This window comes from Acomys russatus, chromosome 14 (assembly GCF_903995435.1).
Source record: "Acomys russatus chromosome 14, mAcoRus1.1, whole genome shotgun sequence".
Classification (NCBI taxonomy): Eukaryota; Metazoa; Chordata; class Mammalia; order Rodentia; family Muridae; genus Acomys; species Acomys russatus.
The window spans coordinates 57,321,846-57,340,513 of NC_067150.1; the positions used below are offsets into that span (position 1 = coordinate 57,321,846).

An 18,668-nucleotide genomic window follows, 5' to 3' on the forward strand; every position below is an offset into this window, starting at 1 on the left:
AACCATCTGTAACTCCAGTCCCAGGAGATCCAACATACATATAAACATATAATCACTATATATACAAACCTTTTTAATTAAGAAAAAAAGGAGGAAAGCTAGGGAATACACATAACCTTATATTCACCAGATTGGCAAAATTTAGAGAGGTTGGCTCTGCCAGTTATTGTCAAGGAAATGAATCAATGAGAAATTTTGGAAAATTTTTGTATAAATTGGTACAAAGACATTAAAGTTTATAGTCCTTGCATTCAATATCTCCTAGTTATTCATATATCTTGAGAAACATGTTCATGGGGCACCAGGGACATTAGAGGAAGTACACAGAGAGTGCAGTTATGAGAACTGGAAGTGTTTAGGGAAACAGGTTTGTATGCTATGGTGTATTACGTAGCAGACTAACTATTGCTGTTCCCAGCAAGGACCTGTCTGGGAAACCATGCTACATAACGGAATCACTATCTTCAGCAGGTTATTTTTATGAAACTCAGTGCAAAGCATCACATTACTTAAAGATACACACTTCCTTTGGATAAAGGAAGTGAGGTTACAGAGGGAATAACTGCTTCTGAGGTCACAGCAGTGGCTCCAGCAGAGACAGGCAGGAAGGCAGAGCGGTGCTGCTGGTAGCTTCACTGCTCTGTTTCACTAGCGTACAAAATAATATTTAACAAAGAAAGGGCCAAGCTGGGTGTAGTGGCACACGCCTTTAACCCAGCACTTGGGAGGCAGAGGCAGATGGATTGCTGTGAGTTCGAGGCCAGCCTGGTCTACAAAGCGAGTCCATGACAGCCAAGGCTACACAGAGAAATCCTGCCTAGAAAAACTGAAAAAAAAAAAAAAAAAAAAAAAAAAAAAAAGGTGTGGGGGTGGGGGAGGGCCAGATTTGAGGAGCAAAAGTTACAGAAAGTATTAAAAGAAGGCCAGGTACAGTGGCAGATGCCTATGATTCCAGCACTTGGGAGACTGAGGCAGGAGGATCCTAAGTTCAAGGACAGTCTGGCTTTGTGTCAGGTGTGGTGGTGTACACTTGTAATTCCAATGCTAAAGAGGCTCAGGCGAGTGTATCTCAAGCTTGAGGCCAGTGTGGGCTACAAAGGGAGGTCTCGTCCCCAAGAGCGACCATCCCCAGATTCCTCACTTCTGCTGGTGCCACCTCACTAAATACCCCAGGCCCTTCTCAAACTCCTGATCCTCCTGCTTCGCCTCCCTAGTCTAGGATTACAGACGTAGGCCACCGTGTCTGGCCGAAGAACGGAAAACCTGCAAACAGATAATTACTCTTCACCTGAGGCAATCTAATTAGCTCCAGTCATGTACTTCCTAAGAGGGAAGGGGTAAAAATCAGATATACTGCACAGCCTTTTTTTTTTCTTTCCTTCTTTTTCTTTTCTTTTCTGGTTTTCGTTTTTTTTTTTTTTTTTTTTTTTAAAGACAGGACTTCTCTGGCCATCCAGAACTCATTCTATAGACCGGGCTAACCTCAAACTCACAGAGATCCACCTGCCTCTGCCTCCCAAGTACGGGGATTAAAGGCGTGCGCCACCACAACTGGCTTATGCTGCACATCTTAAACCTTGCAAAGTTTAACCCTGAAGACTTGCTATAGCTTGAGTAGATAGGTTACTGGGAAGGAAACAAAAAGGCACCCAGAAATAATCTAACTGTTAACCTTGGTGCAAGCAGTCGTGGGCACTCACCTGTGTTGTGACTTTGTAGGCTACATAGGCATTCATACCGTCTCCTGTGGGAGAACAAGGAGGAGCAGGGGCTTAGTCTCTTAACAAAGAAAGGAAAGCGAACCCCATAATGTTTGACCAGAGACCATGGCCACAGAAGCCCTATATTAGAAGGGCTTGTTTCATTTCCAGGCTTTATACACAATCCTAAAGTCCAGTTTTTCCTGTGCCTCGGGGGCCGTGTGGTACATATGCCCCTACGGATGCTGGCTGAGGCCCAGTTTGAGTGAGACAAGAGAGCCAGTCCCCTGTTCCAAAGCCAGGCTCCATTTATACCCTCCACAAAGCAGCACTGGATACTGACAAGTCATCAGTTGTTACCGTGCCAATATTTGGGCTGGTTACACACATCTGTCCAAAACCAAACAATTCTCTTGCTGTATAAAGCAGGAGAAAGAAGCGACTGATGTAAAAGGAAACAAGCCGCTCTAGCCAAGGCTAGCTCCAGGCTTGGTCTGCTCTTTCAGAGGTCCTAGCACTGGCGCTGGCACACACTGACCTCTCTGATCCAGCATGCTTACCCAGAGCAAAGGGCTTGGCAGGAAGACACTTGGGCTGCCTGATGTCACAGAAACCTCCCTTTCCTGGAGGAATTATTTTTATGAAAAGCCATTGACTGTTAAATAATCTGGGATTCAAGCAACTGTTTCTCTCTGTGGTAGGGTCCTGACCTAGACCACTTAGGGAGATAAAGGCACCATTGACTCCCTCAGCCTTGAAAAGACATATATTGGAGCGCAGACAAAGCCCCAGTGCTGGACATGGGTTTAGAGTTGGTTTGTTCACCCTTCTTCCTTGCCCCTGGTTCCTCCCCTCATGAAACAGGAAAGCCTAGGTCAACAATTCCCAGTTTCCTTTGCTTCTGATCCGATTCTGGAGTGAGAGGCCAAGGACAAGGGGCAGAACTGGACCAGCAGGGTCACACTCTGCAACATCATTTCACTGCCATGGGTGGAAATGCTTGCTTTTTTTTTTTTTTTTTTAAATATTTAAAAAAATTATTTACCTTTACTTTATGTGCATTGGTGTTTTGCTTGCATGTATGTATATATGAGACTATCAGATCTTGGAGTTACAGACAGTTGTGAGCTGCCATGTGGGTACTGAGATTTGAACCTGGGTCCTCTGGGCCACTGAGCCACCTCTCCAGCCCCAAAGAAATGCTTGCTGTTATTTGTAAGTACACACACTCGTGCACGTGCACACAAAAGTATACAGAAATAGGAGGCATACACTTACTATTTCACCAACTTCTACCAAAAAGGGTGTGCAAAACAGGAGCTACAAGCTAAGCTACAGCAATGCCCTTACACTAACTACCACCCTTATAACACTCACTCACAACACACTACCCAGTGCTGAGGCTCTTTACCACCTTTATAACACTCACTTACAACACACACTACCCAGTGCTAAGGCTCTTTACCACCTTTATAACACTCACTTACAACACACACTACCCAGTGCTAAGGCTCTTTACCACTTTTAAAAAATTTAATCAAAAGTTTCCCACCATAGAATAGTCATGTCCACTCCCATAATTTAGTAGCCACAGGAGAGGAATATAAGTGCCCATGTCCACTGAGCACAAAGGCCAAGCGCGGCCTCCAGACCCTGCTCCAGCTAAGGCAGCATGTGTAGAGAAGTAGCTGGCTAACAGTACAGAAGCCCTGAAATCTGGCTAGTCACACAACAGTCTGAAAAATGCACACAGTTCAACTCCTAAATAACTTCCAAGTTGGAGATGGCATATGTAAACTGCTGAGTTTCTAAAAAGAATACCCTGATAAATGTGCAATTTTAATTTATTTAGACATGTGCTGCAATGCGAATCGCATGTTGACTAAACAGCCCACACAAACAACATGCTGTTACAAAGATGGGGTCCTCGTTAGGACAATGTTTTAATTAGCTGGTTTCTTGGAATCAACACAACTAAGAATATAGAATAAGCAGATGAAAGCTTAGCACTGAAAGCAATTTGTTAAAATCTGGTCTGTGAGCTGGTTTATCTAGAAGTATGCCCCTCTAGATAAACTGTCCAGACTTCACAATACGACTTTATTTGAAAACACTGTCTTCACAGATAAAATGTCACTAGGGTGAGTCAAGCACAGCTCAGACAGGCATCCCTAGAGGGCTTTGATGTGCAGACACTTAGAATGACATGGGACGGTGATGACAATGTACTGAGGCATCTTCAGACCAAGGCACACTGAGACGGCAGGCCAGGGCCTTCCTTCCTTCCATTTCAGAGGCCCATGGCTTCCTGACTCACAACTGTGAGGAAGTCTGGCTTTTGTTTTTGAGATAGGCTTCATTCTGCCCCTTAGGTCAGCCTCAGACCAATGGCACTCCTCCTGCTTCATCATTCAAGTGTGAGCAGTACGTGTGACCGTAGCTTATTTCTATTTATTTATTTATTTATTTATTTATTCATTCAATATTGTGCCTAAATATGTGCCTGCCTGCCAGAAGAGGGCACCAGATCTCATTGTATATGGTTGGGAGCCACCATGTGGTTGCTGGGAATTGAACTCAGGACCTTTGGAAGAACAGATAGTGCTCTTAACCTCTGAGCCATCTCTCTAGCCCCTGTAGCTTATTGGTTCTTTGCTGCAGCAGCGCTGGGTAACTAACACATTCCCTCTCCTGGTTCAAAATTACAACAGTAAATGTTCAAACAATTAATACCATTTGTAATTTGTATCATTCTACAAAGGATTTAGGCAGCTAAGCTTAGAATTAAGGTATTAAGGAATATTTGTAGGCAAGAGATTCCTAGATGTGTAACCCATAGCCCTGGTCCTGCTTCTACACTACCCAACACCGTGCCCTGGCAGGAGCACTGCTCTGCTTGGTCCTCACTTCCTCATCTGATAGGTGAAGGAACTGAACAAGATGCCTAGAAACCCCCTGCCAATGTAGCCGGCACTGGTGAGCCACCCAGTGTAGGCGCTGGGTCCTCTGCAAGAGTAGTGGGTGCTTTTAACTGCAGAGCCATCTCTCCAGGCCGCTTTTTATTAATTAATTTTGCATTTGTATGTATGCATGTGGGCATGGCCATGCCATGCTACACAGCGGAGTCAGAAAACAACTTTCGGAGTTAGCTCTATCCCTCTACGTGTGGGCTCTGGGGAACGAACTCAAGTTGTGAGGCTTGGCTGCAGGTGCCCTCGGTAATCTACATACACCCATTTGAGATTTTTTTTTTGGTTTTCCGAGAAAGGGTTTCTCTGTGTAGCCTTGGCCACCCTGGACTCACTTTGTAGACCAGGCTGGCCTCGAACTCACAGCGATCCGCCTGCCTCTGCCTCCCGAGTGCTGGGATTAAAGGCGTGCGCCACCACGCCCGGCTCATTTGAGATTTTTTAAAAAGATTATAATTATATTTCACATTTTTGGCTTTTCTTCCTAAAAATAAGGAAAAATCTGAGTAACGTGCCGCATTGTTAGGAAAGATGCTGAGGAAGCACCTCACATTTGATCACGTTCAGCTCTGTTGAGAGCCGTTCCCTAACTAGCTAGTCAGGGCCCACGGTAACAGCGCAGGAGTCCCAAGGACACGTACCAATCTTCTCAGGGTCAGTGATGCCAACTGTCAAGTCAAAGTGGTCTTCCTGTTCTTCCTCCTCCAGCTTTTAAAAGAAAAAGCGAGAGAGTTGATATAAAGAAGTGTAGGCATTACCATGTATTCCCCACCTGTCAACAGCACAGAATCAAGGTGGTCTTCCCAGTGCTCTTTCCTGTCCCCTCCCAGTGACACCTGTGAGCCAGGCCCACAGTTTAAGCTGTGGACCAGTTCACAGGTCCTGTTCACAGTGAGCCCCATGATAAGTGGTTACAGGACTTTGGTAGACTTGGCCTCCTCTGGGTTGCAGAAGGAGTAGGGAGAGGCTGTATTCCTGCATATGGGAGCTGCAGACAGCATCTGTGGCCAGGGAACCTTTATGCTGCCCTTGGGGGCAGACACTGTGTAAGGAAGAGTCCGTGTTTGGGTTCATGCTGTGCACTAACCATAGGTCTCCTTCAAGAGCTGTGAATGTTCTCTCAGGGCTCACATCCAGCGGAATTCCAGACTGCCAGCACACAGTCCCAAAGACCCACAAGCAAGAAGACCAAGAGTACGCATTCTCACCTCCTCATAGCTTGCCTGTGGCTTAGGAGAATTTGTGGCTTCTTGCGGAGAATGAGAAATAAGCGTTTTGGCTGGCATCATCTTCTGGTTATTTTGTGTGCTGTCCAGGGATAGTTCCACTGTGGCGTCTAAAATAGTTGATATTTTAAAATGAGTGTCAATACGGGGCTCTGAAGGCCTAGAGGGTGAGGCCCACAGGAAAAACAGCAAGCACCCAATACAACAAAACCCAAGAGGCACGCAGTTTACACATGGATCAAAGGAGAGGGCACTGATGGTGGTCTTTTAGCACAGGATTGGTAGAGCAACTTCTCCCTTTCTTTTTCAGACACAATTGTTTGGCTACCTTAGGCCAAAGAACCAGGAATTTAACAAAACAAAACAAAACTCCATAGCCAAAATAAAGTGTCAAATAATATTACTCTTGGCAGTAATCACTCAAAACCTTACATGAAACTTATTTGCTCTTGTTTTTAGTTGTTTGTACAAGAGAGCTCCTTTGCTTGTCTGCTTATGAACAGCATGACAGAAAAGGCAAGTACCCACCAGAGGAAGCCTCAGGGGAAAAAACCAACTAGAAAATGCACAGTGACCCTGAGGGCAGCACAGCTATATGCCTGAAGAGGAAGCTCCAGTTTCTAAGGCCATCAAGACGGGGAGAGAGTGCAGCAGACTGAGAGGACTTCCGGCCAGAGCAGCTTCTGGAGCGAAGGCCCGGCTCTAAGAGCGGCTCTATCTGGAGAAGATGCAGTTGAGCAGGACAGTTTGTTCTCTGCATGTTCCAGAGAAATGACTTCTAAAATAGCATTTTGTACCATTTTTAGACATTAAAATGTCTTATGCAAATGCACTTCCAGTGTGGAGCAGTGAAGCCAGACGTTCTAACCCTAACTAGTTTGTTGGCTTTTTTTCTACTAAAGAAAAACACACATACTCACTTGTGGGGTTTGGTCTGACTATTGTGTTTTTGTTTTGTTTTTCTGAGACAGGGTTTCTCTGTGTAGCCTTGGCTGTCTTGGACTCATTTGTAGACCAGACTGGCCTTGAACTCACAGCAATCCTCCTGCCTCTGCCTCCTGAGTGCTGGGATTAAAGGTGTGCGCCACCATGCCCGGCAGGCTGTGGTGTTTCATCGCAGTAACAGAAACCTAAGCCTACACAGCTGGAGGCCTAATTCTGTGAAAGGGTACTTGCCTAATTATGTGAGGAGATAGCATCAATCCCCAGTACCATAAAAAAGAAATACCCTAAGAAGCTGAAGTAGGGTGAGCAAATGATCGGGACTTTGAAGTCGTCCTGGCGACACAAGAGGACCCTGTTTTGTCTTGCCATGGTATAATCCAAGATGCATGCTTATACCCTCAGACTTGGGAGGCTGAGGCAGAAAGATTGCCATGAGTTTAAAGCTAGCCTGGGCCACAGAGTGATGAGGGAGAGGGACAAGGGGAAGACGAGAGAGAGAGATTTCAAAAGAGCCAAAGACACTTTGTCTCAAAACACAAAACAAATAAACAAAAAACCCAAAAACCAAAACCACAAAACACGGAGGCTAGCGCTAGGCCAGCCTGGGCTATACAGTAGAATCTTGTCTCAAACCAAAGCAAGGGGGAAGATGCAGCTCAGTGCAGAGTGCTTTCATGCTCAAAGGTCCTGGACACTGTCTTCAGAATGCAAAATAGAACAAAACTATCTATGGTTTGTTAGAGTAATAGTAAAAGCCCTTTGAAAAAGAGCATTTCGGCCAGGTGTGGTGGCACACGCCTTTAATCCCAGCACTTGGGAGGCAGAGGCAGGCAAATCACTGTGAGTTGGAGGCCAGCCTGGTCTACAAATCGAATTCAGGACAGCCAAGGCTACACAGAGAAACCTTATCTTGAAAAACCAACCAACCAACAAACATATAAACATAACCTGAGCATTTCCTATTGAAATTACTATGCGTTAACAAAACTGTAAGCCTGCTACGCATGAAGCTATGGGCTTCTATCCTTTGCCTTCCTAGCAAGAATATGTTTGCCATCTAGAGGGTCCAGTGCACACTATGGTAATCTTGCAGAAAATAAACCTAAGCTTTAAATTTTCAGTCAATTATTAATTTACTATAAACACCTAAGAACAACTAAAGTCTTGAAAATAGCATGTCTCACGGCAGAGTCCTTTCCTACAGGCATCTGTTCCCATCTCATAGTGAGGCAGCAACTGGCTGCCCAGGACGATGGCAGCAGATGGCATAAACCAAAACAACCGTGCTGAGAAAACCTGTAAGATCTATACACTCACAGAGAAAGGCAACCGCAGACATGACTGCGGCACAAAGACTTCAGGTTGTGTAAGGAAAGATTATAAATGTCAAAGGCTCATACACAGAATGTTTACCTTTTCAGTGTGCTACAGTAAAGACAACCCATTATTTGTATTTTATTATTTTTCTTTTTTCTTTTTTGGTTTTTCAAGACAGGGTTTCTCTGTGTAGCCTTGGCCATCCTGGACTCACTTTGTAGACCAGGCTGGCCTCGAACTCACAGCGATCCGCCTGCCTCTGCCTCCCGAGTGCTGGGATTAAAGGCGTGCACCACCATTCCCGGCTTATTATTTTTCTTTTATCTAAAACATGCTCCCCAGAAAGCATAGTGTGCATGTTAAGGTTTCAGAGGCCAGATGAAGTGGAAAATCCTCTAAATCGCTACATTCTTCAAGCCTCTTTGTCCCCCACGTGGTCTTTAGGTCTCCTACCTGGGAGAGGCCCCTCGGGGTCCTATCCTTCAGAACTGTCTCTCTCTTTCCTTACTGTTTTCTGCTCTGAAAACCTCACTCACACAGCAGCTTCCATTCCCACCTCTAGGAACAGGACCCATCCAGGTATCCACAGCTCTCTCTCTTTAGTTTTGTTTTTACAGACAGGGTCTTAATGGAACTTGTAGAGATCCTCCTGCCTCAGCCTCCTGAGTACTGGAATCACAGGTGTGAGTTATAACACGAGGTTGTATAATTCTTTCTTTCCCCAGACAGTTCATACCATCTGTGTTTTTCTTTATACTCAAGTTTAAAATATTAAGATCTAAACAAACTTTCCCTTTCCCTCTAAAGTCAGATTCACATAAGACTCATATATGCTCCACCCCCTCGAGCCTCTCTCTCTGTTTCCATGGTTCTAAGGGCTGGGCACAGGGGCTCTGTCTATAATTCAAGCTCTTGGGAGGCAGAGACATGGTCACAAGTTTGAGGCCAGCCTAGCCACACAGCAAATTCCAGGTTGGCAAAGACCACACAGTAAGATGGTGTTTCAGATTAATTAAATAAGGCCAAAAGTGATATCATGTTCCTACAACCCAACTATTTGAGAAGCTGATGCAGGGGGATTATGAGTTCTAGGCCAATTTACACAGAGGGACTATGTATGTCAAATAAAAGTCTAGCGCTACTGCAGCAACGGTCAGTAACGTCACACTCCTGTGAGTTCCTGTGATAGAATACTTCTGTAGTTCCTCCGGCTACGGCTACACTTCTATATTTAACTCATGGTCTTAAAAACTAGATTTTTTGTTTGTTTGTTTGTTTATGGGTTTTTGTTTTTGTTTTTGTTTTTTTTTTGAGGTCTCATTTAGGCCACGCTGGCCTTTAACTTGCTACGTAGCCAAGAACAACCCTGGATTCCAGAGCTTCCTGCCTCCCCCTCCCCAGTGCTGAGATCATAGACATAGACGCTACTGTGCTGTGCTTAAACTTTCAAACCTATGCGTATGTCTGGTGGTTTTGACCTCAACAACTCATAACTCACTAAGGATGACTAGAAGAGCCTATATTCTGAGTCTCTACTTGCCTGCAAAGAGATCCCGCGGCTCGTGGTCTTGTTCCTCGTGGATCCCATTCTCTTTGGACCCGTTTTTGACAGGAGAAGGGGCTGTGGTTTTCTTTGGAGAGTGGGGCTTACTCTGAAAACAAAAGGATAATTTGAATAAAACAGAGCCTTTGGAAACAAAATAAGCCTATCTAGGAAGTGATTGTGTGCCCCTTTGCTCCCACAGGTGTTTACAGGAAGACAGGCCTGCTAGTTAGCCAGCTCAGAAAGTGGCAAATCATTGCTAGAGTTGAGAATGCTGATGCTCAGGTGACCACTGGGCTAAGTTCACACGACTCAGGGTTAATTTTTATAAGTGGTATCTTGTTGGAATACGATTACTCCAAACCACATGATGCCAACATGGGTTTCTCAGCTGATGACCTTTTTTATTTCAAGTGCTGACAGCATATTCTAGTGACAAGGACACCACATTGGAGTTCAAATTCAAGCTCTGATCCCAGGCTTCCTTTGTAGTGTTGGCTAATTGTTAACTGAAGCTTAGACATTCCTAACCCACCTGACAGACACAGGGAGACATGACTTTCTATCTAATGCTGCTTATAAATATGGTTTGGTTTTTCATATGCAGCTTACATGGACAAAAATTTTGGCCACACTCTATGGTAGGCTGAAGAATAAGCCCCAGTTATGCTTGGCCTACTAGGCACATGGTGAAAACACACTTGGTCCTTGGCCTTTATTAAAAGCTCAATGTGAGCCAAGCGGCTGTAATCCCAGCTCTCTGGGAGGCAGAGGCAGGCAGATCTCTGTGAGTTTGAGGCCAGCCTGGTCTACAAAGTGAGTTCAAGACCGTAAAGGCTACACAGAGAAACTCTGTCTTGAAAAACCAAAAAAGAAAGGGAAAAAAAAAAAAAAAAAAAAAAAAAAGCTCAATGCAGGGTCACAAACAAAGGTAGGGAGGCTCCCCAGGCCAGTAGCAGAGTGAACAAAGCCGGATTGTGCGGCACATCTACAGAGAGCCGGCTTATGCTACTGCAGGGTTTTGAAGTCAGACCCTAAGGCCAAGTCAGTTAAAAGACCCGACTTAAGGAACCTTTCATAAAACATTCCCGTAGCAAATCTGAGGGCGTTGGTCCCTTGGACAGGCCTTTTCTGACCCATGAGAACAAAGTGAAGTGACAGCTTTTTTGGGGTACCCTCTGAGTTTGCCATGCAAACAGCGTCCTCACCATCTTGGTCCTTCCCTTTCCAGTGAAGACAATTTCAGCTGCATCTGGTTTGTACCAGCAGCCACGCGTTTCCTGGGCTGTTCCATGGGGATACTCAGACACTATACTAATAAGTCAGGGACAGTGGCCCCTCCTCCAGCAGCTTCCAATTGTGAAGAAGAAAACAGAGAAGACAAAGAAACAGAAGGAAAACAAATCTAGCACTTCCTGCCTCAAACACTGCTGGCCACCTTCCTACACAACCACTTCCTCCCTCCACTCTCACTCAGTCTGGTCTCAGAAGCCACCGGGTCTCTGTTAACTTCTTTCCCACTGGCACCAGCCCTCTTCGGATGGAAAACCCAGAGATTAAAACTCAGTAGGCACCCAGGACAAGGTACACCAGAAGGAAAACTAATGTAAGATAAAAGGCCCTGCTGGCATTTCCTTTTTAAACACACTTAAAAGAATCTCCTACTGTGATTTGTGGATGAATAACTCCACCTCTGATCTTGGAAGGGCTGCGATTAAGACTGTGCAGTGAAGCAGCATTAGGACAGCAGTTTGTTCTCTCTGCTAAGCAAGCCACAGATCCTAAGTTTGATGGAATCTGAGACTGAAACAAGATTTGTGCTCTTAGTGAGCTAGGTGAGCTGTGAGAACAGCTAGGTGGCTGTTCTCACAGATTCCAGGGGCCCAACACCCAAACACTCATGGCTGAACACAAAGACAACTGAAGATAGTTGCCGCACTGCTACTCTAATGGTTATCTGTACTTTTTTTGTAATGGTATGTTTATATGGACATTTATATATAAAGGTATAAGGCTCTTTTCTCAGGGCTGGGGAGATGGTTCAGTGGGCAAAGTGCTGACCACACAGGCCTGAGGGCCCAATTGCAGATTCTCAACACACACTTAAAAAACTAAGGACATGTAGGAGCAGGCAGAGACAGAAGAGCGTGGGGGCTTGGTGGCCAGCTAGCCTAGTCAATTGGTGAGCTCCAGAGCCTTCATTTAAATGGTGGAGAGGAGGGCTGTTGTGGTGCGCACCTTTAGCCCATGCACTCTGGAGGCAGAGGCAGGTGGATCTTTGTGAATTCGAGGCCAGTCTGTCCTACAAAGTGAGTTCAGGACAGCCAGGGCTGTTACACAGAGAAACCCTGTCTCAAAAAAACAAAAGAAAAAGAAAGAAAGAAAGAAAGCTAGCTAGCTTTGAAGAGGTAAAATTCCAGGATGAACTTATTTTTGGAGAAGGAATGGCAGAACTGACACTAATGCTCTGTACGTCATACTTCCAAGACTTTAGTGAGCAGGTTCTCAATCTTCCTAACGCTGGGACCCTCTAGTACAGTTCATGTTGTGGGGAGCCCAACCATAAAATTACTTTTGTTGCTACTCCATACTGTAATTTTGCTACTGTTATGAATCATCATGTAAATATTTGATGTGCAGGTTATCTGATATGCGACCCCTCCCAAAGGGTCATGACCCACAAGCTGAAAGCCACTGCTGTAATCCCAGCACTCTGAGAGCCTAAGGCAGGAGGACAGCAAGTTCAAACCCAGACTGAACTACTTGGAAAGACGCTGTTTCAAAAACATACCAGCTCCTTGGTGGTAAGTTACAGTGTGAAAGAGGAAGGAGCATTTCTAGGCAACAGAGGAAAACAGTAGTTGTAGTAAATCAAGCTGGGGAACCATCCTGCCGATCTCCCCTTGCCCTTTTCACATGAAAGCAACGTCTTCCTTTGTCAGCAGATAGGGCTCCTAGCTAGGACATCCAACACCTGCACACTCCTTCTGGCTGTTAATTCTAGCAGGTGGTTCCACTGATACGCCTGTCTAAAAGCTCCTGCTTATTACTTTAAGAACAGAGAAATGGGTCAACACTAATCTTAGAGGGGTAGTAGAGAGATCTTGCAGGAAAAGGGCACTTTTGTTTAGAACAAGTGGTTGTTTTTCTTTTCTTTTCTTTTCCTTTTGTTTTGTTTTTCCAAGACAGGGTCTCTCTGTGTAGCCTTGGCTGTCCTACACTCACTTTGTAGACCAGGCTGGCCTCGAACTCACAGCAATCCACCTGCCTCTGCCTCCTGAGTGCTGGGATTAAAGGTGTGCGCCACTACACCTGGCTCAGATGGTTATTTCTTACCAAGTATCAGCCTCAAACTCTAAGGCACAGGCAGTAAGCATGGTTTTTTTAGTTTAGGAAGCCAAATGTGGGCTCCTTGGACCTCATGCAACTAGTCTGGACTGAAAACCCCTGCTGGGATTCCGGGAAACGTCTTGTGAGGTTAGCAGCTGTGCTTTTTTCCTCTTGTTGCTTAACTGCTCTTTGCTCCACACAGAACTTATAAATTACATTTAAGGTACCTCAAAAGCGTTTGTGGAAACTCTCAACCAGGGCTGGAAAGATGGCTCAGCATATAAAGGTGTCTGCCAGTAAGCCTGATGACCTGAGTTCAATCCCTGAGATTTACATGGTGGAACGAAATCTGACCTTCACATGTGGGCAGTGGTATGCACACACATGTGAGAGTTGACCTCTGACCTCCACATGTGGGCAGTGGTATGCATACACATGTGAGAGTTGACCTCTGACCTCCACATGTGGGCAGTGGTATGCATACACATGTGAGCACCCACACATAAAATAAATGTGATAAATTTAGGTAACTGCATTTTAAAATCCCACATTTGTTTTTATTTGTTTGTTTTGTGTTTTGTTTTGTTTTTTGAGACAGGGTTTCTCTGTGTAGCCTTGGCTGTACTAGACTCACTTTGTAGACCAGGCTGGCCTTGAATTTACAGCAATCCACCTGCCTCTGCCTCCAGAGGTGTGCACCATCACACTCGGCCAAAATCTACATTTGTACTTCCAGGCCCAACACAAATTAAATGCTGCAGTGATACAGCTTTTGGAGGGCTAAAGTACCTTTTTTTTTTTTTTTTCAGAGACAAGGTTTCTCTGTGTAGCCTTGTCTGTCCTAGCGTCACTTTGTAGACCAGGCTAGTCTTGAACACACAGAGATCCCCCTGCCTCTGCCTCCCGAGTGCTTGCTGCAATTAAAGGCATGTGCCACCACGCCTAGTTCTAAAGTACTTTTTTTTTTTGTAATGGTGGGAAAAGTGTGTATTTAGAATTAGCCAGCTGGACTCAGTCTAGATGATCCCAGTCTCATCGGCAACACCCAGAGCATCATGATCAGGAGGCAGTGGAACGGAACACATGCTTTCTTCTCTGTCAGGCCTTAGCAGGGTATGGACTTCGGCCACATCAATGTCATACAGTTTCTTTGTTGTTGTTTGTTTGTTTGTTAGTTTTTCGAAACAGGGTTTCTCTGTGCAGCCATGGCTGTCCTGGACTCACTCTGTAGACTAGGCTGGTCTCGAACTGGCAGCGATCTGCCGGCCTCTTCCTCCCAAGTGCTGGGATTAAAGGCATGCACCACCACGCCTAGCCTCCAGAATCATGTTTAGCAGTGATTACATCTGTACTTGAGAAAATGAACATTTTGTCAGTTGGAATCTGGGTGCATCTTAGTCTACAAACTGGGTAAATAAATGGTTAATTTAAGTATTTCAGAGTATTACCTTCTCTCTAAGCTTTAGCACCTCCCTGTCCGCATGTGTCTTTGGCTTCATAAAGCATAGAATTTCGAGGGTTGGTCTCTGAACTTGGATGGGAACAAAATTACAATTTTACTTTCTCTAACCTCTGGCCCAAATGCACCATTTTCTTTGCTCATAAAGGAAGGTATAATCACAACAACAGCACTTGAGACAATGACTAACGGATGTTAGGTGGTTTTGTTCTGTTTTGAAGTACTAGGACTAGAACTCAGAATCTTAACTGTGCAGGGCGAGCACTTCACCAGTGAGCCACACCCACAGCCCAACAGGAGATCTTGTTCTATGACGTACTTGCTACAAATACCAACGCGTCATCTGTGCTTATCTTTATTTTAAAGTTGTGGCAGTTATATGTATTTCTGGGTTTTATTATTTCAGTCACCAGAAAGGCTAAGCCAAGGTGGATGTGGAACTTCATGCTTACAAGCTCAGCATTGAGGGGCAGAGGCAGGAGGACCGTGTGGCGCTCACGGCCGGCTTGAGCTGTATAGTGAGACCCTTTTCAAAAACAGACAAAGCACTATATGTTACTAATTAGATGGTTTCCTTTGTAAGCCTACATATTTTATGTATTAAAATATTTTGTTTTGAGAATGGGTCTACACAGTGAGTCTACAACACACCCAAAGGTAGACTCCTGAACTAGAGAGAAGCAGGGCAAAGGAAAAGGAGGAGGAGTTCTGGAAGGGTGCAGACAATGAGCCTGAAGTTGACCATTTTGCTAGTTAAGGAAGATTACAACAAGGCCACTGTGGTCTCGGTGTGGAAAGGCTGCTGTCATTAGCCGAAACAGACCTGCAGACTTTCGGCTTCCCTCCCTGCTGTAGTCCCCTTTCCTCACTTCAAACTGACCACCTCTGGGTGGGGAACACTACAGGAGGCTGGCGACACTGTGGATGGGCTCCTCTGTGGAAAAGGCAAAGGCAGATCCAATCTGTCCTGAGGGAGGGAAGAAGCCGCAGCTGGCCGTGTGACTAAGCAGAGCAGAGCCAGAAGCAGTTGAGCAACAGGCTTTTTCAGGAGATGAGGCACTTGTGCTGTCCTCTGCAGCCGCTACCCATGACTTAGTCATGCCAAAAGTAACCTCAGAGTGACAAGAAGCTTTGAGGACCAGTGGAGGGAAATCACAATGTTCTTTTTCCTCTCCTTGCTCCCAACAGCCAAGTCATGAGAGCTGACCTGACACCGAGTAAACAGAAAGGCAGAAGCTCTCTCTGAGACTAGAAGTCTGGCCATAGCCTTTGTTATTTCTCAGATGCTCCATATGACAATTCTAAATAAAATTTATGTTGGGTTCTTATAGCCATCTTGAGAAGTCTTCTCTCCTCCTTGACAAGTGTTTTCTAACTACTTCCTGTATAATGCTGGGAACTAAGTAAACTGCCACAACAATTTAATGGCTTTTTTGGGGGGGAGGGGCAGGGGATGACAGAGTTTCTTTGTGTAGCCTTGGCTGTCCTGGAACTCACTCTGTAGATCAGGCTAGCCTTGAACTCATAGAGATCCACCTGCCTCTGCCTCTGCCTCCTGAGTGCTAGGACTAAAAGTGTGTGCCACCACACCCAGCAACATATAAATCTTTTTTCAGATTTGTTTTTATTTATTATGTATATAATCTTCTGCCTGAATATATGCCTACAGTTCAGAAGAGGGCACCAGATCTCACTATAGATGGTTGTGAGCCACCATACGGTTGCTGGAAACTGAGCTCAGGATCTTTGGAAGAGCAGCCAGTGCTCCTAACCTCTAAGCCATCTCTCCAGCCTGGCATATAACATTTTAAAGTCTGTGTACTTCAGAAAAATATGACTGTTTATTATTTGTACTGAAAAAAGTGAAGCTTTGATATTAGCGCCCTTCACTAACCTCAAGTAAATTTGTATCAGAATGTGTAATTTCAACTTTTGAACTGTATTACTATTATTATTCTTGTGTTTTGAGACAAGGGTCTCTTTATGTAGCCTTGACTTTCATGGAACTACACTGTAGACCAGCAGCTCTCAACCTGTGGGTCATAACCCCATGGAAATCCAATGACCCCTTTACAGGGTCACCTTATTAGGTATACTGCATATCAAATAGATATATTACATTACAGTAGCAGAATTACAATTATGAAGTAGCAATGAGATTAGTTTTATGGTTGGGAGTGACCACAACATGTTGTTTTGTTTTGTTTTGTTTTTTGAGACAGGGTTTCTCTGTGTAGCCCTGGCTGTCCTAAACTCGCTTCATAGACCAGGCTGGCCTCAAACTCACAGAGATCTATCTGCCTTCCTCTACTTCCCTTAGTGCTGGGATTAAAAGTATGCACCACCACATCTGGCCCCCACAAATTTATTAAAGACAGGCTAAACATTTGGGAACAACCATTGTGCATGCTTCACAGGCTACAGAATTAAAATATTGGCCAGGGAAACTGTCACTCTTCTCATGTTTTGTTTTTTTAAAGAACATTACCAAATTATGTCCAGACTGAAAGAACTTATTCTATATGTACTCATGGTTGAAAAAGAGCTGAGTTGAGATTGTAAATGGTATAAATACAGAGGTTCTTAAAAGAATTTTTTTTTTTTTTTTTTTTGTATTTTTAAAGTCACCATATGGTCTAGCGATACCACTACTAGGAATAGATTTAGAAGAAGTGAAAGAGGAACTTTATGTTTGCACACTCTTGCTCAGAAGCACATTTCAGAATAGCCAAAATGTAAAAGTAACCCATGTCTAATGGCATAAAAATGAATAAAACGGTAAGATATAGGATGGTATATTATCTATCCTAAATAAAGTACCGAAACATGCCACAATATGGATGAACCTTGAGAATATTATACTTAGCAAAATAAGCCTCCACAAAAAGACACAGACTGAGCTGGGTGTGGAGGCGCACGCCTTTGATCCCAGCACTCAGGAGGCAGAGACAGGGGGAACTCTGTGAGTTTGAGGCCAGCCTGGTCTACAAAGCAAGTCCAGGACAGCCAAGGCTAAGTGAATTTACTTAATTTACAAATTAAAAATATGATAAACTTTATTAGCTCTTACCACAGTCTCTGTTAAAGTTTCATAGTCCCACCCCAGCATCCTGCTGTACTAATCCCAGGGTCAGGTCCAAGAAGTCCACGCCCTTTCCTGATTAAATGCTAATTCTGTTCATCAGGAGGCATGGCTATCCAAGAGTCCCACCCCAGCATCCTGCTGTACTAATCCCAGGGTCAGGTCCAAGAAGTCCACGCCCTTTCCTGATTAAATGCTAATTCTGTTCATCAGGAGGCATGGCTATCCAAGAGTTGGTGTTCTTTTTTAATTAAAAATTACATTGCATTAGTTTGTGTGTATATGTAAGAGCACACATGCACAAGCGTGCACTGCAGCATATATGTGGAGGTCAGAGGGCAACTTTCAAGAATTAGTTCTCTCCTGGGAGCCGAGGGCCAACTCAGTTTGGCAGGGTTGGCAGCAAGCAACTTTATCTTGATGACCTACTATCTAAGATTTTTAAATTTTTATGTTTATAAAAGTAAATTATCCAGGCGTGGTGGCGCACGCCTTTAATCCCAGCACTAGGGAGGCAGACGCAGGTGGATCGCTGTGAGTTCGAGGCCAGCCTGGTGTACAAAGGGAGTCCAGGACAGCCAAGGCTACAGAGAAACCCTGTCTCGAAAAACAAACAAAAACATAAACAAAAAAAGAAAAAGGAACACCGGGCGTGGTGGCGCACACCTTTAATCCCAGCACTAGGGAGGCAGAGGCAGGTGGATCACTGTGAGTTTGACGCCAGCCTGGTCTACAAAGTGAATCCAGGACAGCCAAGGCTACCCAGAGAAACCCTGTCTTGAAAAAAAAAAGAAAAGAAAAAAAAAAAAGGGGAAAAAAAAAAAAAAAAGGAAAAACTGGGTGGTGGTGGCACTAGCCTTTAATCCCAGCACTTGGGAGGCAGAGGCAGGAGGATCTCTGTGAGTTCAGGACAGCCTGGTCTACAGAGTGAGTTCCAGGACAGCTAGAACTGTTACACAGAGAAACTGTCTGGGGGGGAAAAAAAAAATCAAAACAACAAAACCAAAAACAGAAAAAAAAGGAAAGTATGCTCCCTCATTAATCTTAAATACCAGAAGGCATATATAACTCTTTTTGTTGTTTTTGTTTTAAGACAG

At 44.6% G+C, this 18,668-nt stretch overlaps 1 protein-coding gene across 1 annotated transcript in view; it reads right to left on the minus strand.

Moving 5' to 3' along the window:
• Positions 1-18,668, minus strand: part of Snx1 (sorting nexin 1) — a 33,812-nt gene that overhangs the window by 10,845 nt on the left and 4,299 nt on the right. The window contains exons 2-5 of the mRNA XM_051156690.1: positions 9,698-9,809; positions 5,878-6,005; positions 5,311-5,377; positions 1,701-1,744 (exon numbers count right to left, since the gene is read on the minus strand). Of these exons, the coding sequence (XP_051012647.1) occupies positions 1,701-1,744; positions 5,311-5,377; positions 5,878-6,005; positions 9,698-9,809 (351 nt within the window). The remainder of the gene's footprint in view (positions 1-1,700; positions 1,745-5,310; positions 5,378-5,877; positions 6,006-9,697; positions 9,810-18,668) is intronic.